Below are 16,895 nucleotides of genomic sequence, written 5' to 3'. Positions count from 1 at the left end.
TATCAAATATTTAACAAAGACTTGGCTGTATGGGCTGTGAACCCTTTGCTTCCTCAATGAAACGAGGGAATAAACAAAAAATCAATCTATAAATCAAAACAGTGCAAGTCAATGTCATATGTCAAATTTGATTAAAATTAACAAATTTCGCTCAGTGAAAGTGGGCTGAATTTCTTTGTTAAAATTTAATTAATATAATAGTGGACAATCGTGGAATTCTATTGATTATATAATTGTAATACGGTCATCAAAATGGGGGACCACGATGATTTCGAAGACAGCCAGTTTCCTGACAACGACGAATTTGTTCCATACGTGACTGCCGGAAACTTGCATCAGAAAAATGGCGCGAAAGTAACTATTTGGGGAAAAGTTACTAAAGTATCTGCGAGCGAGGGTTTCTACATTAAAACAGTCGACGAACAAGAAGTTTTAGTAAAATTGAAGCGGCCAATTAATGAACCACTTGAAGGTTGGTATGAGATTTATGGAGTGTCTCAAGGCAAAAGTGTTCTTTGCGACGAATATGTTCCATTTTCGCAAGATATGTGTAAAAACGTTGATACTGAAGGCCACAAGGGGCTGGCTAGGCTATTAGCTGCTCTTGATGATCCATGGAATCTTGGCGAAGATAACTCATACATGGCTGGTGTTGAACCTATGGAGTGATATGCTTGCGAGTGATTAGAAATTTTGAAATTAGACTGTACTGTAATCTTAAAAGCATTACTACTACTGATGTACGTACATACTACTTAATGTGACTGGTAGTACAAAAAAGTATAAGTAATACAAAAAAGGTTTGCATTTGTATCAACTATGAATACAAAAACATAAGTAGTAATTGAGTTTTGTTATAATAATTTAAGAACACTTACATTTAAGTTTTATATGAAAAATAATAAAAATATGCTTCTTAAAAATGTGGTTTATTTTAATTTAATATATTTAATTTTATTTAAAATCAAGATCAACTTAATGCTTACATTATTGTTATTTTTAATACTTATAATATTACTGCGTATTGGTCTGTGTAGTTAAGAGTGTTGTAAGTTCTAGCAACAGAATTTATGCTTACTCTGTCTTTAATCAGGCTTAGTTCACCAAAGCCTGATTGACAGACCATGTCTCAAACATTTTTTTTACTTATTGAAGTCAGCAAGTTTGGCATGTAGTTTCACCTTCCCATGTCATGAGGTGGCTAAGGGATACATAGCCTTAACAGTTGACAGGCAGCAATAGCATTCCCAAAAAGTAATTTGATGTCAGGCAGGTGCTGCGCAAACTAGTTGTTAAATCAAAGCCAAATTTTTAAGTTAATTTTTACATTACATTAGAACTCTACAGTTCTAATGTAATGTAAAAATTAACTTAATAACTTAATAAATGCTAATGGGATGTAACAAAGTTGAGAGGGATTTGACTCTAATAAGGTTACATCCAATTTCTGTAGTTACATCCAACATTGAACCCTAGGGTAGGCCCTCACTCCTCCTATCTCCTTGTTTCTCTTTTCCAATATTTTCATACGCTTTTCATGCTGCACAGCATTGGATAAAGCTCCTTCTATACAGGTCACTGGGTGATTTCTGCAAAAACAACATGCGCTTAATATCATGGTAAATGAGGCACAAAAGTGGTTCGATTGTTATAACTGCTATAGCATTAAATTGTCCACTATGGTGTTATGCCGGCTTTAAACAATCGTGGAATAGTTCGCCGAACTTTGACGGATTCGGCATACATTGCTGGTTTTTCATTGCGGTTAATAAATGCAGTCAAACAAACTACACAATGTTCGTACATTCGCGTCGGCTTCTGTCCGAGGTCGAAGATAGTTTGGAGCCTGCATAGATAGTAGATACTGACTGGTGATATATTAGAATTAGACAGTCTCAAAAATATAATAATAGTAAACTTAAAATATAGTGCCCTGTGATTTCTCCTTTGAATAGTGGAATAGACTCCATATCCTGTCGTCGACGTCGTACAAAGCGACTAAGGGACACAAGCCTTGGCAGCACATAGGCAACAATCATATTCCTAAGGAAGATTGACGTCAGGCAGGCACCCGTTTGTTAAATCTCAGTATAATCGTTTTAAGATTTATTTTTTACACTTACCCTGGATTTCCTGGCTTCACAGGAGATAGAGTAATATTAATACATTAATAGACATTTCAGCAATAAGACTGAAACATATGATCACAAATGATATTATATAGACGGACGCGGTAGGTAGTCGTCATGTCAGACGCGGTAGGTAGTCGTCATGTCAGATGCCTTTAGGCGACTTGAATAAAATCTGACACCCGTGTTATAGAGTTACCCAAGAATATATTACTGTAAGTAGTTCAACATACAAAACTTTTCCTGTAGCATCTATTTTCTGCACACCCTGTATCTTCACACTCAAGGGGCGCTCTGGACCCCGGAGCGCCAGTTCGGTCAAGTATCTCTTGATGTACAACTTTAACTGCGTGTTCTCTTTGACTAGTTTCGCCTTCTCCGCTTTCAGACACAGTGACTGGACCTTCACACGGTTCATTTTCAACATAAATTTATCCATTTTGCTGAATTCTTTGCATTGTTTCTAGAAATAAAAATGTTCCATAAAAGAAAAAAATAGCATAAATTAACTAGCATTTGCCAGCGTTTTTAACACGTTTACCAACCATTTTATTCCCTTGATCGAAGACCATTTTACTATGTCGTAAAGTCACGTCGTCGTCGTGTCTCCACTTTGAGTCTATAGAATAAGAAAGTGGAGGCTAAAGTGATTTTATTTACCGCGATTAAAAACCAAATATGCCGAATCCGAAGAGGTACGAACTGATTCGTGATAGTGTACTCGTATTATAATGTTATAATTGTGCCAATATCTAACCTAACATGTAGCCTATATTTGACCTAGGGTCATTACATCGCATCAAAATACGTTGCGTAGTTTTAAAGAAAGTAGGTACTTACTGACAGCGGGAAATGACTGTGTGATATCTATGTAATGAAGAGAGCTTATTCTATTCTAATAATTCATATTTTCGTAATCATAGTAATATTATAAAGAAAAAGATTTGTATTTTTGTTTGTAATGAATAAACTCAAAAACTACTGGGCCAATTTTGATGAAATTTGGCACAGAGGTAGGCGAAGCCTTCAGGAGTGACATTGGCTACTTTTTATTATGGTTTTAACCTAGCGAAACCGGGGCGAGCGGCTAGTTATTTATACATATGGGTAGTAAACACAAAAAATATTTAAATATCTCACAATCATCGCATTGTCCAAGTTTTCAAACTCAACTAGCTGTCCACCGTCGTCTTCGACTTCTATCTCTCTCTCCTCGTCCTCTTTGTACTCAAATTTACTACAAATCTCTTCCAGTTGTAAGATCTTATCCAATTTTTCTTTTACTTCTTCTAAACGCTGAAAGATGTAGAGAAAAATAAACGTTAATACTTACTCTCTCTCTCTCTCTCATTTATACAATTTCCCGGTTGGTTCTTCTGCCATAGAGCATCGGAGCTCAGATACAAAATACTTAGCTAATATATACCTAACTATCGTTTATTTTAAAACAAAATCGTAAAATATTTACTTTTTCCATTGACTTTACGAGTCTATTTCTACAATATCAATCTTATTATGTTTCTGCAATTAATCTCTCTTTCATCTAAGTGTTTTCCCGGTCCCGTCCTCAGCCATTGAGCGTAGGAGCCCAGGGGCCGCTTTCCTACTTTTTGTTTCTACTCCACACGATCCCTGGTGGTCAGACCATTGGTACGTATATCAACCTTGACGACTGGTTTCTACAATTAATCTTATTGATAAAAGTAATAAATTCAAACCTTTATCGCTGCCTGGCTAGCGTCCACTAAAATGGCCAGCTTCTCTCCACCCCTGCTCAGCTCCTGCTTCGAACTTTTCTTCAGCTGCCAGTACCTTTTGGTCAGCGCTTCCTTATGTTTCGCCATTTTTGCCAACTTTGACGATATCGTGTGCGTATTTCTGACAAACTCTTTTTGTAAGTTCATTAGTGTTTCCTGAGAAGTAATAAAACATATTTTTTTATGTACTTCATCTAAGTAGTAACATGTACTGAATTATTTATTAGTGTAGAAGTAGAGAAGTGTGTTATGTCTGGCGGGTAGAAGGACCTTCAAGGCCATGGAAGCACTGCCATACAACCATTGTAAAGAACTAATAAAAGCGCACCAAATTGAATTAGTACGGTATTCAATTTGACAATTTACGTGCTTTATAAATAGCACTAGTATTGAATGGTCATTTTTTCTGACTAACAAAAATTATTCAATTAACACTTCATTTGTATATCTAGTTTATCTAACAAATATGAAAGTTTGAAACAGATTAGAGGTACTAACTACTATTTTAGAAGATGGAACCGAAAGACGTTGGGACTAGAGGTACATACCTAAAAATATTTTTAAACTTTGCTCGTGTTACAGCTTAGTATGGGCCGTTGAGTGTGTTCCATAACATTGCCTATCTATGCTAGGAACTTCACTATCGAGAACATTATTACTATACTTACCGACATCTGCTGTATATGCGCATCATTCCTTGCAATATCCCGTCTGTAGAAATCGTCTTTCTCCCTCAGGCTCTGATAATGCGCCATGATAGGATTGTGCTGTTCCAGGTAGGAGTTATACACTTCCCGGAGTTTGGCCCAATAACCCTCGATCTCCAACTGCTTCGGACGACAAAAGCTGCGCAGTTCTTCTTCATGCTATAAGTAAATGAGAAAATTTGTGAACAACTTGTGATCAATATTTAAGAACTCTCTAGACTAAAAAATTGCACTTTTTAATTGTACAGGAAGTTTTTAAACATCATGGGGAATTTAACAACTACAAACAAAAATATAGTGAAGAGAAATCGGATTATTTGATAAACCTTCGACTTGTCGCACTAAATCTTGCTAATCTGTCTATTTGTTTGTTTGTTTGGTAGAGCAAAAAAACGTTATACTTATTTAAACAATGAATAAATGTGTTGAATTCTGTAGATATGATATGACCAGTACAGTGTAAGTAGGGTCACTGTAGGTGTTATTTTATTAAATTTTACGTAATTAAATGCATCAATTTTTTAAATAATGATATGTAATTTTTTCAGGGCCTTCTATTTTATTAACAACCCAGTTATTTCCGATTGGCCACATACATCCATGTCATGTCAGATTTGCCCGCAATTACTGGGTTTCCGCCATTTTGACAGCTGCCTCCTGCCGCCATCAACAATGATCACGGCTACCGTGACTTATGGCGTGGACGGTGATACAATGCCAGTGACAAATTGGGATGCTGCAATGTTTATACGACAAAATCATGTGCCTGTTTTAAGATTTGTTGTCGGGAAGACATCACATCATCCCATAGGTATATGAATGAGTAGTATAAGTGATGTTACTCCCGTCTATATTGGCATTAAAATGCTTATTACTTATTCTTGATGGTATTTATTTATATGTAGGATTAAACTGTATCATTATTCCTTAATTGTCTGATGCAAAAGTTAGGCTCTAGGGCACCTCGGCCGTTGATTGGAAACTGAAGGAAATTGAGTAAAAATCTATGTGATTAGGATAATAAAATTGTTTGTTTGAGTTAGGTACCTAGATAATTAAAAGAGATTCCAAATTCACAATTATTTTGCGAACGCACAATACACGGTGATTATTGATATTGGCTTGAAAGCTCTCTGTTTCGAGTCTTTTATGGAAAGGTAGTGAAGCGTGCCTCTGTTATATAGGGTGTTCACTCAATCACGAGTACCAGTGCTGCGGTTACTGTGAATCTGAATATGTGTTGGAAATTATATGTGTTTGCCATTACCTCGTTATTTCTGTACTGTAACGTGAGTATGACTTTGAACATTTCGTATAAAAATAAATTAATTTAATCAGGTAGCTACTTCTAAGATTGATGGTCTAAAAATATGTGATAGTAGTTATTTCATAAACAGGCTCTGAATTGTCGGTCCGATGGAGGGCCGAAAGAAGATGAATTGAAAACAATCTACAAGAATTGTTTGAAGAGACAAGAGGGCAGGAACTCCAGTGATTCCCGAAGATATTCAAATGACCAGGATTGGAATGAAGCCCGGGGTTACGGCCAGAGAAATTGGGATAGAGATAGTAGGAGTAACAGCGATAACAACAGAGATGATCGGATGGGTGATAGAAACGATCGGTACGGGAGTGACAGGACGGGAAGCAGAGACAGGATGGGAAGTAGAGACGATATAATGAGTAGAGATGACCGAATAGGAAGTAGTCGCGATAGATCAAATAGTAGAGACGATAGATATGGCAGTAGAGATGATAGGGGCAATAATGGTATGGGAGGTAGGAACAGGATGGGATATCAGGATGACGAAGTAGACCGATATCGTTTGTCGGGTAGAGACGACTTTTCAAGTGACGATTATGGAAGTGTAAGTATTAAATTTTTTAAACTAAATCCGAAAATTTACAAAAAGATATACACAAAAATGTATACCTCTTACTTTAAAAATTTTCTCATCTAGGATCTATCCCGTCAAAATAACTACTACTCCTCGACACAGTCACCTCGTCGCTTCAGGAGGGAGAGACACAAGGAGATCAACTCAGGTCATCGCAGTCAATATAACCCAAACGCAAAGAAACCATCAGAATACGACGATAACTATCGAAACGACGACCGGAACTCTAGCAGAAACTCCAGTAAAGACGAGGAAGCTAAAGCTTGTGCCTTACATTGCTTCCTTGAAAATTTGGAAATGGTACCTATTGATTGATATTTTTTTAATATAGGTGTTGCAATTTTTAAATCTATTTGTAAAATTATATTTATTATTTTCAAAGTGACTCATGAAACTAGTCTCGAAATGTTTGCAGATAGGCGACAATGGAATGCCTGATAAGTACTTGGTGACGCACGTTCTTACAAAAGACGTGAAAAACGAAGACTTGAGAGATTTCTTGCAGGAATCCATTGAGGAGTGTTTCCAAATACTCGACAATGGTAAGTTTATGAAAATTTATTTAATTTAATTAATTATTAATTTTGGCTTATTAAATATTTCTTATATTTCTTATATTTATAAATAATTAATTCTCTATATACACTCATATATATACTCATTTAAATAATTAACTACTCTTTACAGAAAACACTGAAGATAAATGTGAATTTGCGAAGAATCTAATGTTGTGTTTGTCAGAGAAAGGTCGAAGCAACTGTGATGACTGGAAAGACGACTTAAAGATTTAATTTTCTTCTTAGCTATGTTTAAAATTTGATACCAATTATACGTGTGTATTAATGAATATATTGCTTGAAAATGATTTATAATATTGACTGCGTCTTTAGTTAATTAATCATTATTAATTAGTGTCTCTGATTTTGAAGTTTTGACCTCAAGAACACGAACAGACTGTGACCGTTGAAAATTTAAGAGCAAGTATATTTTTTGTTATCTACCTCAAGTCTGGCGTCATTTTTAGATGTGGCTCTTTGCAGCTCTTTCTCTTTCTTGAAGGTCTGAAAGTCGCACTCTTGTTTGAAAGTTATGATTCTCAGTTTGAACTCTGCTCGCTCTTGTTTTTCAGTAATTTCCAACTCTTCTTTGTCCCAATTTTCGAGAAGCGTGTTCTTTTGATAGTCGTATTCGGCTTGCAATTTGTCTAAACGTACAGTGCCGATATCTGAAATTAAATTATATGGTGCATGTATGCGTACTAAATGTGTTTTCTATAAATTATCTATTTTAAACAGCTACGTAAATGTTTATAAAACTGAGGAAGAATACAATAGACCTCGTGTATACGACAGCAGTAGAGAAATAAAAAATCTGGTTTAAAATGAAAATTTAGATTCGCGTAAGTTAAATAGACTTACTGAGGAAATAGCTAAGATTCTCGGTATGAGTTTGGAAGGCGTGGCGGTGCTGGTCATCCGCGTCCTCGATGGATTCCAGCAGAAACTTCAGCAGGCGGTCTTTCCGCTCCATCATGAAGTTGAAGCTGGTCATCATGCCCTGAACGAAGAAAGGTCATTGAATCGGACAACAAGATCGAATTTCCCTTTTTTGCTATATATCACCCAGTTGTTTAGTTAATATAAAAAAAACAAATCTCTTATCTCAAAATTAAATATTAGAAAAGAAAAAAAAATAAATTATTAAATATTTAATAATTTATAATAAATATTTTAATATAAAAAAAAATCTATATTTTATTTTTTATATATAATTAAAAAATTTTATAGTTTGAAAAATTTACTTAAAATTTATTTTACATATAAATTCTAGTGTTAATTATTAATTTATTTTAATAATAATAATAATAATAATTTTAGTAATTAATATTAAAAATTTAAGCAATTAAGATTTAGTAATAATTTAATTAAAAACTAATTTTGTGCCAGCAGTTGCGGTTAAACAAAATTTAAAGTAAATTTTATTAGTAAAATTAATTAATAATTTATAATTTAAATTAAATATTAAATTATTAAGTGAAATTTTCGAACGATTCTTTTAAATACTGAAAAGTCCAACAAACTTGAATATCCAAAGCCATTTGCTTGCATTTGATCTTTCTCAAAATGTACCGCCATTCTTGATTGATCTTAGCGGTGTTCATACGACTGTATGCTTCTTCCTTGTCTAATTTGTTCTGGAACAGAAAAAGAAGAATATTTGTTATTGGTCTCTATTTATACACGGGTTGGTCGTTCATCAGTAGATCATATAGGTACCGTATCCAATTGATGACCCATTGCAAAGAATGATTTATTAAAAACACAACTAAGTACATGCTACAGTACTTGAATTTGTCTTCCTCTGTTAACTTATACTCGACTATCATGAGCTTTATCCACCTTCTTTCTTTCTTTCTTTCTTCTACCAAAGCACTCTCTCCTTGGGGGGTCTACTTGGTAGGTCCTTGAAGACTAAGTGTCACCGGCGAGCCTCACCACACATCTTCACCAACTTTTCACACACACCTCTTCAAATCCGGTAGAAAGGCAAATACCTTGATGAACCTGGCAATAAGCTCCCTCTTCCTCCGACGAGCCTCCTCCTCCAGGTCGGCGCGATGCTGCAGGTACCGCGCGCGCTCCTCATCAGACATCTTAGCCAGCTTGTTTACCCCCTTTTTACCCATTTTATTTATTTTTTCCTTAGCACTGTAAATTTAATGGGTCATCTGATAAATTGTTATCATTTGTAAAATGAGTGTCTGCAGACATTGGTTCTAATTATAAAGTAAGTACTTACATGCTAACCGACACAAATGATTTCACTACTAAATTCGGGGATATAAAACTAGCGTGGGAGACGTCATACAACTAGGTAGGTATTAAAAATATAGTAAAAGCAGACTTATACATCAAAATGATGAGTTTTAAATGTCTATCTCCTGAAGCGCTTATCTTAAGAATTAAGTTAAGTTGTTTATACATAACATTAAGGGTGGAAATGTCTAACAGCTATAGAGATATGAAATAGGAAAAATGCTATATATTTTTGATCTTACCTTTTCGCTCGAGTTGCTAGTACACAGTGCTACTAGATAAGATAGTTTGGATATTGAACAAACTTTGACGCGGTAACTAACATTCGGGGTGGCGTAAATGGATAGGGTTGGAAAAACCAGTTTACAACACATACTTACTTACACAACTAGGGTTGCTAAAAATGTAGGCCTGAAAGATTTAAAAAAAACAGCCATAAATTGCCATACCTAATTACATAAGTACCTAAAAACAAGAAACAGATATAAGACAAAAGTAAAAATAAAAAGTTTTAAATAGAATTATATCTAGTATGTCTTACTTTCGTTTTTCGTTTTTGTTGTACCTAGTAGAAGAATTGTTTGCTTTCTCCAACATAAGTACCTAGTTAAAAAGCATTCTCTAGTCATTAAATCTTTTTGTTTTGCAATGTGTACATACATGCCAAATTTTATAACTAATACACTATATCATGGATCGCTCGCCTAAGTACAACATATTCTCAAATGATGCTTAAAGAGTTAAGCATAAGGTACATTCACGCATCCTGACTTCATGCATGTTATTAGACGGTGCGTAATCACACTCATATCATTCAATAAAACCTCAATCTATCCATGGCGACCACATAATCAGTTGGCATAGAAACAGGGTTTGTTACTTACCGTCAAGTCTGTGCTAGAGGTGTGGTTGTGCTTAGGGTGTTTTGTGGTGATTGTCTGGACGGCTACAAGTAGGTGCGATTCAAATGGAAACCCAATCTTCCGCCGGGACTCTGCAGTCTCCCTCCACCTATTCTGAGAGTGGGTCAAAGACTGGGAGCAGCAGATCAGCTGGGAGTGTTCAAGATAAGGACAGGGATTTGACGAAGGATAATGGTATGAATTTCATTGTCTTTGAATAGGATAACATCTATGCATTGGATCTGTTAATACTGGGTGACATATCTGTTACTTCTACGTAGACCTAGACAAACTGGCTTTTCAGATTACAGTTTACATGAAGTACTACATTTCACAGAAAAATAAAAATATTAACATGCATTTAGCTTTTCATAATGTTCTTATGTTAAAAATAGTTAAATGCTCTTAACAAAAGGCAATGTAGAAAATTATACTTAATATAATCTCCACATTTTCTAAACCTTGTTTTCCAGCCGCCTCCCCCATCGACCTGGAATGCCACATCCAGGCCGAACGCATCACAAAGATCCTGGACGAGGGGATATACAAGACCAAACTGGCGATATGTCTGCCACCTCTCGTCCAGGAGTACAAGACGCTGGCTTCTGTTCTCTCGGACAGCAGTATGGAGGACCTGACCTTCATTTTCGACCAGTATGACAACCCGTTGTTTTCTACAAGCTTGCTCAACATGGCGGCCATGGATGATATTCAGAGTGTATGAAGTTTATAATTTCTATTTTTACAGTAGTTATCAGCTATTATTGATGTTAATAAATCATCATCGTCGTCTAATTTAAAAGCGAAGCCCTTTTCAGTGGGATTCCTTCTATTGCTCTCTTTCCGCAGCTAATTGCTTCACTTCCTATGTATACGACACCAACCAAGCCCGCATTTTAAATAAGTAGTAGAACTATATTTGCCGAAATATTTATTTATGGGTGAATATTACAGATAACCCAATTTTATTCCAAACACGTAAGCGCTTTTTGTGTAAATATTTCAGGGTGACGTGTCGTTGAAGAACCGACTGAACCCAGAACTTGGACATTTGATGTACATCTTGAACAGCTACCCTGAACTCAAGCCAAAAGTAGAAGAAATGATTCAAGAGGTGCGACAAAAACATTCCAAACAAATATTTTAAAATACTTATTTATCCATAAGGAATGCCGATGCCTCAGCTATAGCGATGGTCATTAACTGGAATATCTTTTTTATTAGCATGCTGTAGTGTGCCACTGCTGTGCAATGCACCCCTTTCCACAAATGTCTTTTGACGCAGCATCGGGTGGCAACGCAAGGAAAACGATCGTCGCAATGGAAGCGCCTGGAAAACCTACTAGTACATGAAAGCGCTAATGAAAAGAAGCCTTCTAATTTGTCAAAAACATATTATTAGAGTGCATATACGTACCTACTGACGATTAACAGTTCAGACTGAAGGTCTGCCAGCGAGCTGTGGAACACAGCATAAAGGTATAAGTCGTATATGGACAGAATGGTATCAATAGTTTCTGACAGACTATTTTACTGGATATAATAATATAATTTTACTTAGTACTTCTACTTTCAGATGAAGTTGCAAGGCCAAACGCACCCCGACGTAAGTAAGGATTTTTTAAAAGTAGAAACTGTAACTTACTTTCACAACTACGAAACATTCCACACTGAATTTAATCCGGTTTAATGAGCTGCATGATGATATTTCAAGTAGCTGTGTCTTTTAAGATGAAAGTATCCTTAAAACTATTTTATGGGAAAGAGCTATAAACTTAGATTCTTTTCAAAGGCGATAGCAACCTATCACTATTTCATCTAAATTCTACGATGTACTTTTATGTGTTGTCTTAGAGTTTTTCTATGAGCCCTGTCGACCTCGTGAGAGCTAAATATGCGATACTGTATCTGTATACAAATATAGTTTGCATATTATAGTCTGTTCCCGAGGGTTTGGCGTATCTTCTTACCTTGGAGCAGTTCCGCGAGCTGATGGTAATCCAGATGAGCACCACTGCAGCGGACGAACTCGCGGCCAAGATCAATACGAGAAAGCTGGAAGCATCAAATGAGAAGCTCATTGAGCATATTAATGGTAGATAACAACACAACTTTCTCAGGCATCACACTATCTATTGTTGAAAACCGCATGAAAATCCGCGCAGTAGATTTTGAGTGTATTGCGAACAGACAGACGCGGCAGAGTTTTTTATAATATGTAGGCATAAGAATGTAATGTGGAAATATATTTTCCAGTCATAAATAAACTAGGTACGTTTTCTGTTGCCTAACCCGCAAATAGGGGTTATTTAAGTGATATTTAGGTAATATTTAAATAAACAGAATACTCAGCAACAATTAAAGAAGAGAATCAGAGGTTCGAGACGACGATGGCTCTGAAGGCGGAGATCATTGAGAAACTGGAGCAGGAGCTGAAGTTCCTTCATCACGAGGCTACCGGCAAGTTGCAGAAGAAAATGTTAGTAAACTCATACAATACCCCATATTAAGCACGGAATATTATTATTCCGTGATATTAAGTAAGAAACAGAAAAAAAACAACTAAAATATTCCTGATAACAACGACTACTTCCAAACAACCATTGGAAACGTTATATGTATTTACGATAAAAATTACATACATTAATTAAAGACAAAGATTCCATGCAAAATATTTTTAACCAGTTTAAATAAGAAAGATACAAATTTTTTCTAATTAAAAAAATATTGCAGCTTAGATTCCGACCGTCAAATGGTTTTAGCCACACGCGCCCACGCTGTCAAGGCGGAGATCCTGAAAGAAGAGGAGGTCGAGTCTAGGGAGAGTTACGAGAGCTTGCTGAGGAATCATCTCATTGAGGAAAAGAACCAGAGAGCAAGAAGGTGTTGTTGACATCAAGCTTATTATTATCAAGCTTATTACATATTGCAATATTTTGTAAACTTTTTCACGAATTGTCAAGAGATGGATAATGGGCTTATTGGTAATATTTAATGAGTGTAGTTTTCTTCTGCAACTGACAGAATGAAATATTAGGGACCTATATATCTAAATTGAGAATAAGTACACCATAAAAAAAATTCATTGACAAATCCATAGATTTAGAAAGGTACCTACCCCACTCGCGGGCAAACATTCATTCATTCACCCTTTTATATACGATTTTTTATATACGACCTCGATAAACATTTCTGTGTCTTATTTTACAGATAATGTTGTTACAACATGTGTTTCACAAGTGTTGGGTAGGGCTAACTAGCAGATTAGTGTCTTGTAAATTATAACCAGAAAAAAGTGGCCAGTAAAAGTTTATTTATCCGGTAACGGAAGTTTTTCTTTAAATAGGTCCATAATATGAAAACTTTTGAACGATGTTCAGTATTTAGTTTATAACATGGAAACACGTATTAAACATTCCAGCAGTACTTAAATCCAAAAAGTAAGCATCAACATGTAAATTATAATCCTAACTAATATTATAAATGCGAAAGTAAGTTTGTTTATTTGTTTGTTACCTCTTCACGCTTTATCTGCTTAACCAATCTCCTTAAAATTTTGCATACAGTATTCATAAATAAAATAAATAATGTAAGTACAAATCATATGCACAGATTTAGTTGGTCCCAAAGTAAGTCCGAAACTTGTTTTATGGGTTACTAAACTCAATGGTACTATATTTTATAACATATACATACATATAGTTTGAAGTATGGAGAAGGGTACTTTTTATCTTACCCGGACAAATAAACGTTCCCATGGGAAATTCACGCAGGCGAAACTGCGAGCAAAAAGGGAAGGCGATTAGGGATATAAAGCGTTTTTATGCAATATCGGATCGCATAATAATAAGCTTAATGCCGACTACACACTATTGTGGATCTCTGACAGGTGCCGACGCGATGCACATTGCGTAGTTTGTTAATCTTTTATTTACCGCAATGAAAACCCAGCAATGCCGAATCCGCCAAAGTTAACGAACTGTTCCGCTATAATCTATAGGCGGCCACTATAGAGCCATTGCGTTTTTATAGAAGTAGTAAGCATATTTTTATAGAATCAAAGTGGAGACACAACTACTCTCGTGGCTGAAGAAGTACGACTTGGAGATGGGTGATAAGCAGGTGGAGCTGGATGAGTTCACGGAGAAGTATGAGGAGGAAGTCAGGAAGTGCGAGGAACTGGAGGTAACTCTTATCAGTATATAAGCTCCAAAAGGAATTGGGATAAAAAATCCAGAATGCCAAATTTCAAATCGATTTATTTTTATTTTTTTACTAGTGAGTTCAATTTGGGCAGTAACTTAGTATTGTTTTATTTCGTAAGTATGAAAAATAATGTTGATATTCTTACGTAGGTACATAATGTACCTTTAGATGCTAAACATATTTTTGTTTTTTCTTTAGGAAAAACTGGCAGAGCAGAACAAGGAGTACGATCCGCTGATGGCAGAAAGAGAGGCAGAATACCACCAGGAGATGACGGAGAAGATGACTAAGTTCCTTGTGGAGCACGCGGCCAGGGTCATACAGAGTGCTTGGCGGGATGTGCTCGCCAACCGAGCGGAGAAGAAACGGGTAATGTTTAAATATATACTCGTATTTATGAGTTTATTGTCTTAAATGTTACAGTCGAAACTACTAGTTTTAGCCGATTTAAAGGATACCATTCCCACCCATTATAACAATATTCATTGAAATGTGAGCTTTAGAGCATACTAAATCTAATGGTAATATACATACTGCTCGCTATCAGCTCGCATACAGAAGGCCTACTACGAAATATATAAACACGTAGCACGTTACTAACGTCCACGTGCTGTCTCTTTTTCCCTTATCGTGTGTGTATCGAGTAAAAAAGAGATCGTGTGGATGAAATGGCGTCCTAGGTGTTTTATGTTTCATGGTAACCCTCCAGCTCTCGTGAATGTAAAGTACATCTACAGAATACGCTTTAAAACTTATATGGTAGGAGGAGTGGTGCATTATAAGTCTGCTATAATAACTTCATTAAATTAACTCGAAAAAATATTTTAATATTAAGAAAGAAGCAAGAAGTAAAAAAAAACTAAATACTTATTCAATATTTAATTCGCGTAATGGTTAATTCTTTTGTACATTGTTGAAATGGTTGTGTTTTTAGGTATTAACAGATGTTGTTATTTTTTTTACATGCAGCAAAAAGGCAAAGGAAAGAAAGGAAAGAAGAAATAAATATTACAAATATGGTATATACCTAGAGAGGTTTCTAATTTTTTGGTATTTTCTATTCTGTTCCTATTTTTTCCAGCTGTGGGATTGCAAAGACCATGTGATCTACATTATGTACTTGAAATCTACTATATATTAAATGAGTAGAAGTCTACTTGTATTTGGGTTAAAACGCTCAATCGTCAAAATCTTCAATATGCTAAGCTAGTCATAATATTCTCGCGACCGGATGGTGCTATGAAACAAAACGACAATGGCAAAATGCGCAATCGACGCAACGTGAAAAGATCAATAAGTTGTCTATTAATCAAATAAAAAAAATGTTAAAAATAAAATATTTTTATGTGTGAAATTTATCTGATTTCAGTTGAAAAAATTGCAAAAGAAAATGCAAGCAGCTGCAGCCGCCGCCGCCGCTGCAGAGAAAAAAGGCGGGAAAAAATAAGATTCACAGTGTTCTTTTTAGCTATCTACATGATCTACAAGAATTTTCTTTAGTACTATAGTTATGAATTTATTGTAATTTTATTAATATTGTATATTTTAAATAAATACTAATTTATTGAATTCACTGCACAGTGTTTTACTTTTCCTCTCCACGAATTAAATAACTATTCTAATACTGAAACATATTCGTGCTTGATAATTTAGGATATACCTGAGCAATTAGAGAATATCCTCAAGCTGAGCTTCATGATATTTGATTATGTATGATTATGAATCATACACGTAGTTATATTTAATACTGTAGTATTTAATATAACGATGTACTACGTAACTACTACTATCTACAAGTAAACAATTGACATGACGTGACAATGAATCATGCAGTATAGGATACACGGCAAATGCTCTGGGAGGATAACTACGATGTTGACAATGGTAGTTCAACAAAATTGATAAACAAAAAGTCTTTCATCGTATATCATTCCAAATGGTCTCATATAGTTTCGAATCTCTCCTAATCCAAGGTTCTAGAAATACCTATCAGACCCAAAATCGGGCAAAGAATGCGATGTGATAACTGCTGTGTAAAAACCTGCGGAGCTACCATGAAACATGCAACACGTAGAACGTCAATGCATCCGCACATCTCTATTTTACTCTATTGGACACGATATGGGAAAAAGAGACAGCATGTGGACGTTAGTAATGCGCTACGTGTTTGTATATTTCATGGTAGGCCGTATGTACTCCTAATGAATGTCTATTAAATTTTCAGCTAAGAAAAGCAATCAAAAAGCAGCAAACAGTCGCGGCCGCTGCAGCAGCAGCCGCAGCCGCGTTTGCCGCCAAATAGTCACCTTAAACATCATAGCACCAAAAACAACACTTAAATTTTTATAAAGCAATTTTATTTTATGAATATATTTATTTTCGAAATATGTACTTATGTAACTTATTTTTTAATGAGACATGTTTACTTTGTAAGATTATACTTTTAGTATTTTATACGACGCAATAAATTTATTACTCAT

General features: G+C 35.4%; 4 protein-coding genes across 5 annotated transcripts; 3 read left to right on the top strand and 1 right to left on the bottom strand.

The window, feature by feature from the left end:
- Positions 1-111: 111 nt before the first annotated feature.
- LOC128674963 (uncharacterized) lies at positions 112-923 on the top strand. The gene has a single exon (XM_053753989.2). The coding sequence runs from the start codon at positions 253-255 to the stop codon at positions 667-669; it is 417 nt and encodes a 138-aa protein (XP_053609964.1). The 5' UTR covers positions 112-252; the 3' UTR covers positions 670-923.
- On the bottom strand, positions 917-9,386 carry LOC128674961 (uncharacterized protein). Its single transcript, XM_053753987.1, has 9 exons — positions 9,046-9,386; positions 8,572-8,685; positions 7,910-8,048; positions 7,493-7,716; positions 4,555-4,752; positions 3,848-4,042; positions 3,270-3,425; positions 2,363-2,592; positions 917-1,589 (listed from the first exon to the last, which is right to left on the bottom strand). Exons 1-9 carry the CDS (start codon positions 9,175-9,177, stop codon positions 1,454-1,456), a joined length of 1,524 nt encoding a protein of 507 aa, XP_053609962.1. The 5' UTR covers positions 9,178-9,386; the 3' UTR covers positions 917-1,453.
- Positions 5,735-7,338, top strand: Obp59a (Odorant-binding protein 59a). The gene is made up of 5 exons (XM_053753988.1): positions 5,735-5,882; positions 5,991-6,461; positions 6,555-6,791; positions 6,907-7,033; positions 7,179-7,338. Exons 1-5 carry the CDS (start codon positions 5,829-5,831, stop codon positions 7,280-7,282), a joined length of 993 nt encoding a protein of 330 aa, XP_053609963.1. The 5' UTR covers positions 5,735-5,828; the 3' UTR covers positions 7,283-7,338.
- A 771-nt stretch (positions 9,387-10,157) lies between the features above and the next one.
- On the top strand, positions 10,158-16,779 carry LOC128674862 (uncharacterized protein). Of its 2 annotated transcripts, none has more exons than XM_053753825.1 (10): positions 10,158-10,404; positions 10,683-10,927; positions 11,216-11,323; positions 11,786-11,815; positions 12,148-12,304; positions 12,553-12,688; positions 12,943-13,092; positions 14,265-14,394; positions 14,614-14,784; positions 15,785-15,988. In XM_053753825.1, exons 1-10 carry the CDS (start codon positions 10,275-10,277, stop codon positions 15,860-15,862), a joined length of 1,335 nt encoding a protein of 444 aa, XP_053609800.1. In that variant the 5' UTR covers positions 10,158-10,274; the 3' UTR covers positions 15,863-15,988. The 2 variants fall into 2 exon arrangements, with proteins under 2 accessions (XP_053609800.1, XP_053609802.1); XM_053753827.1 differs by lacking the exon at positions 15,785-15,988 and adding an exon at positions 16,640-16,779 and having other exon boundaries at positions 10,160-10,404.
- The last annotated feature ends 116 nt before the right edge of the window (positions 16,780-16,895 follow it).

The sequence above is a fragment of the Plodia interpunctella genome, chromosome 13 (genome assembly GCF_027563975.2).
Source record: "Plodia interpunctella isolate USDA-ARS_2022_Savannah chromosome 13, ilPloInte3.2, whole genome shotgun sequence".
Lineage (NCBI taxonomy): Eukaryota > Metazoa > Arthropoda > Insecta > Lepidoptera > Pyralidae > Plodia > Plodia interpunctella.
Note: the sequence above shows the minus strand (reverse complement) of the source record. Positions and strands in the feature narration are given on the sequence as shown.

What these genes read in the sequence shown, in the direction of transcription:
- LOC128674963 (XM_053753989.2), top strand. Translation starts at nt 253, where the DNA reads ATGGGGGACCACGATGATTTCGAAGACAGCCAGTTTCCTGACAACGAC.
- Obp59a (XM_053753988.1), top strand. Translation starts at nt 5,829, where the DNA reads ATGTGTTGGAAATTATATGTGTTTGCCATTACCTCGTTATTTCTGTAC. An exon ending in TCCTTGAAAATTTGGAAATG is followed by an intron (nt 6,792 to 6,906) that starts GTACCTATTGAT and finishes AAATGTTTGCAG; the next exon opens with ATAGGCGACAATGGAATGCC. An exon ending in TTTCCAAATACTCGACAATG is followed by an intron (nt 7,034 to 7,178) that starts GTAAGTTTATGA and finishes TACTCTTTACAG; the next exon opens with AAAACACTGAAGATAAATGT.
- LOC128674961 (XM_053753987.1), bottom strand. Translation starts at nt 9,177, where the DNA reads ATGGGTAAAAAGGGGGTAAACAAGCTGGCTAAGATGTCTGATGAGGAG. An exon ending in TTATTGCCAGGTTCATCAAG is followed by an intron (nt 8,686 to 9,045) that starts GTATTTGCCTTT and finishes TTTCTGTTCCAG; the next exon opens with AACAAATTAGACAAGGAAGA. An exon ending in GATGCTACAGGAAAAGTTTT is followed by an intron (nt 1,590 to 2,362) that starts GTATGTTGAACT and finishes TTGTTTTTGCAG; the next exon opens with AAATCACCCAGTGACCTGTA.
- LOC128674862 (XM_053753827.1), top strand. Translation starts at nt 10,275, where the DNA reads ATGGAAACCCAATCTTCCGCCGGGACTCTGCAGTCTCCCTCCACCTAT. An exon ending in CCATGGATGATATTCAGAGT is followed by an intron (nt 10,928 to 11,215) that starts GTATGAAGTTTA and finishes TAAATATTTCAG; the next exon opens with GGTGACGTGTCGTTGAAGAA. An exon ending in GCTCATTGAGCATATTAATG is followed by an intron (nt 12,305 to 12,552) that starts GTAGATAACAAC and finishes TTAAATAAACAG; the next exon opens with AATACTCAGCAACAATTAAA.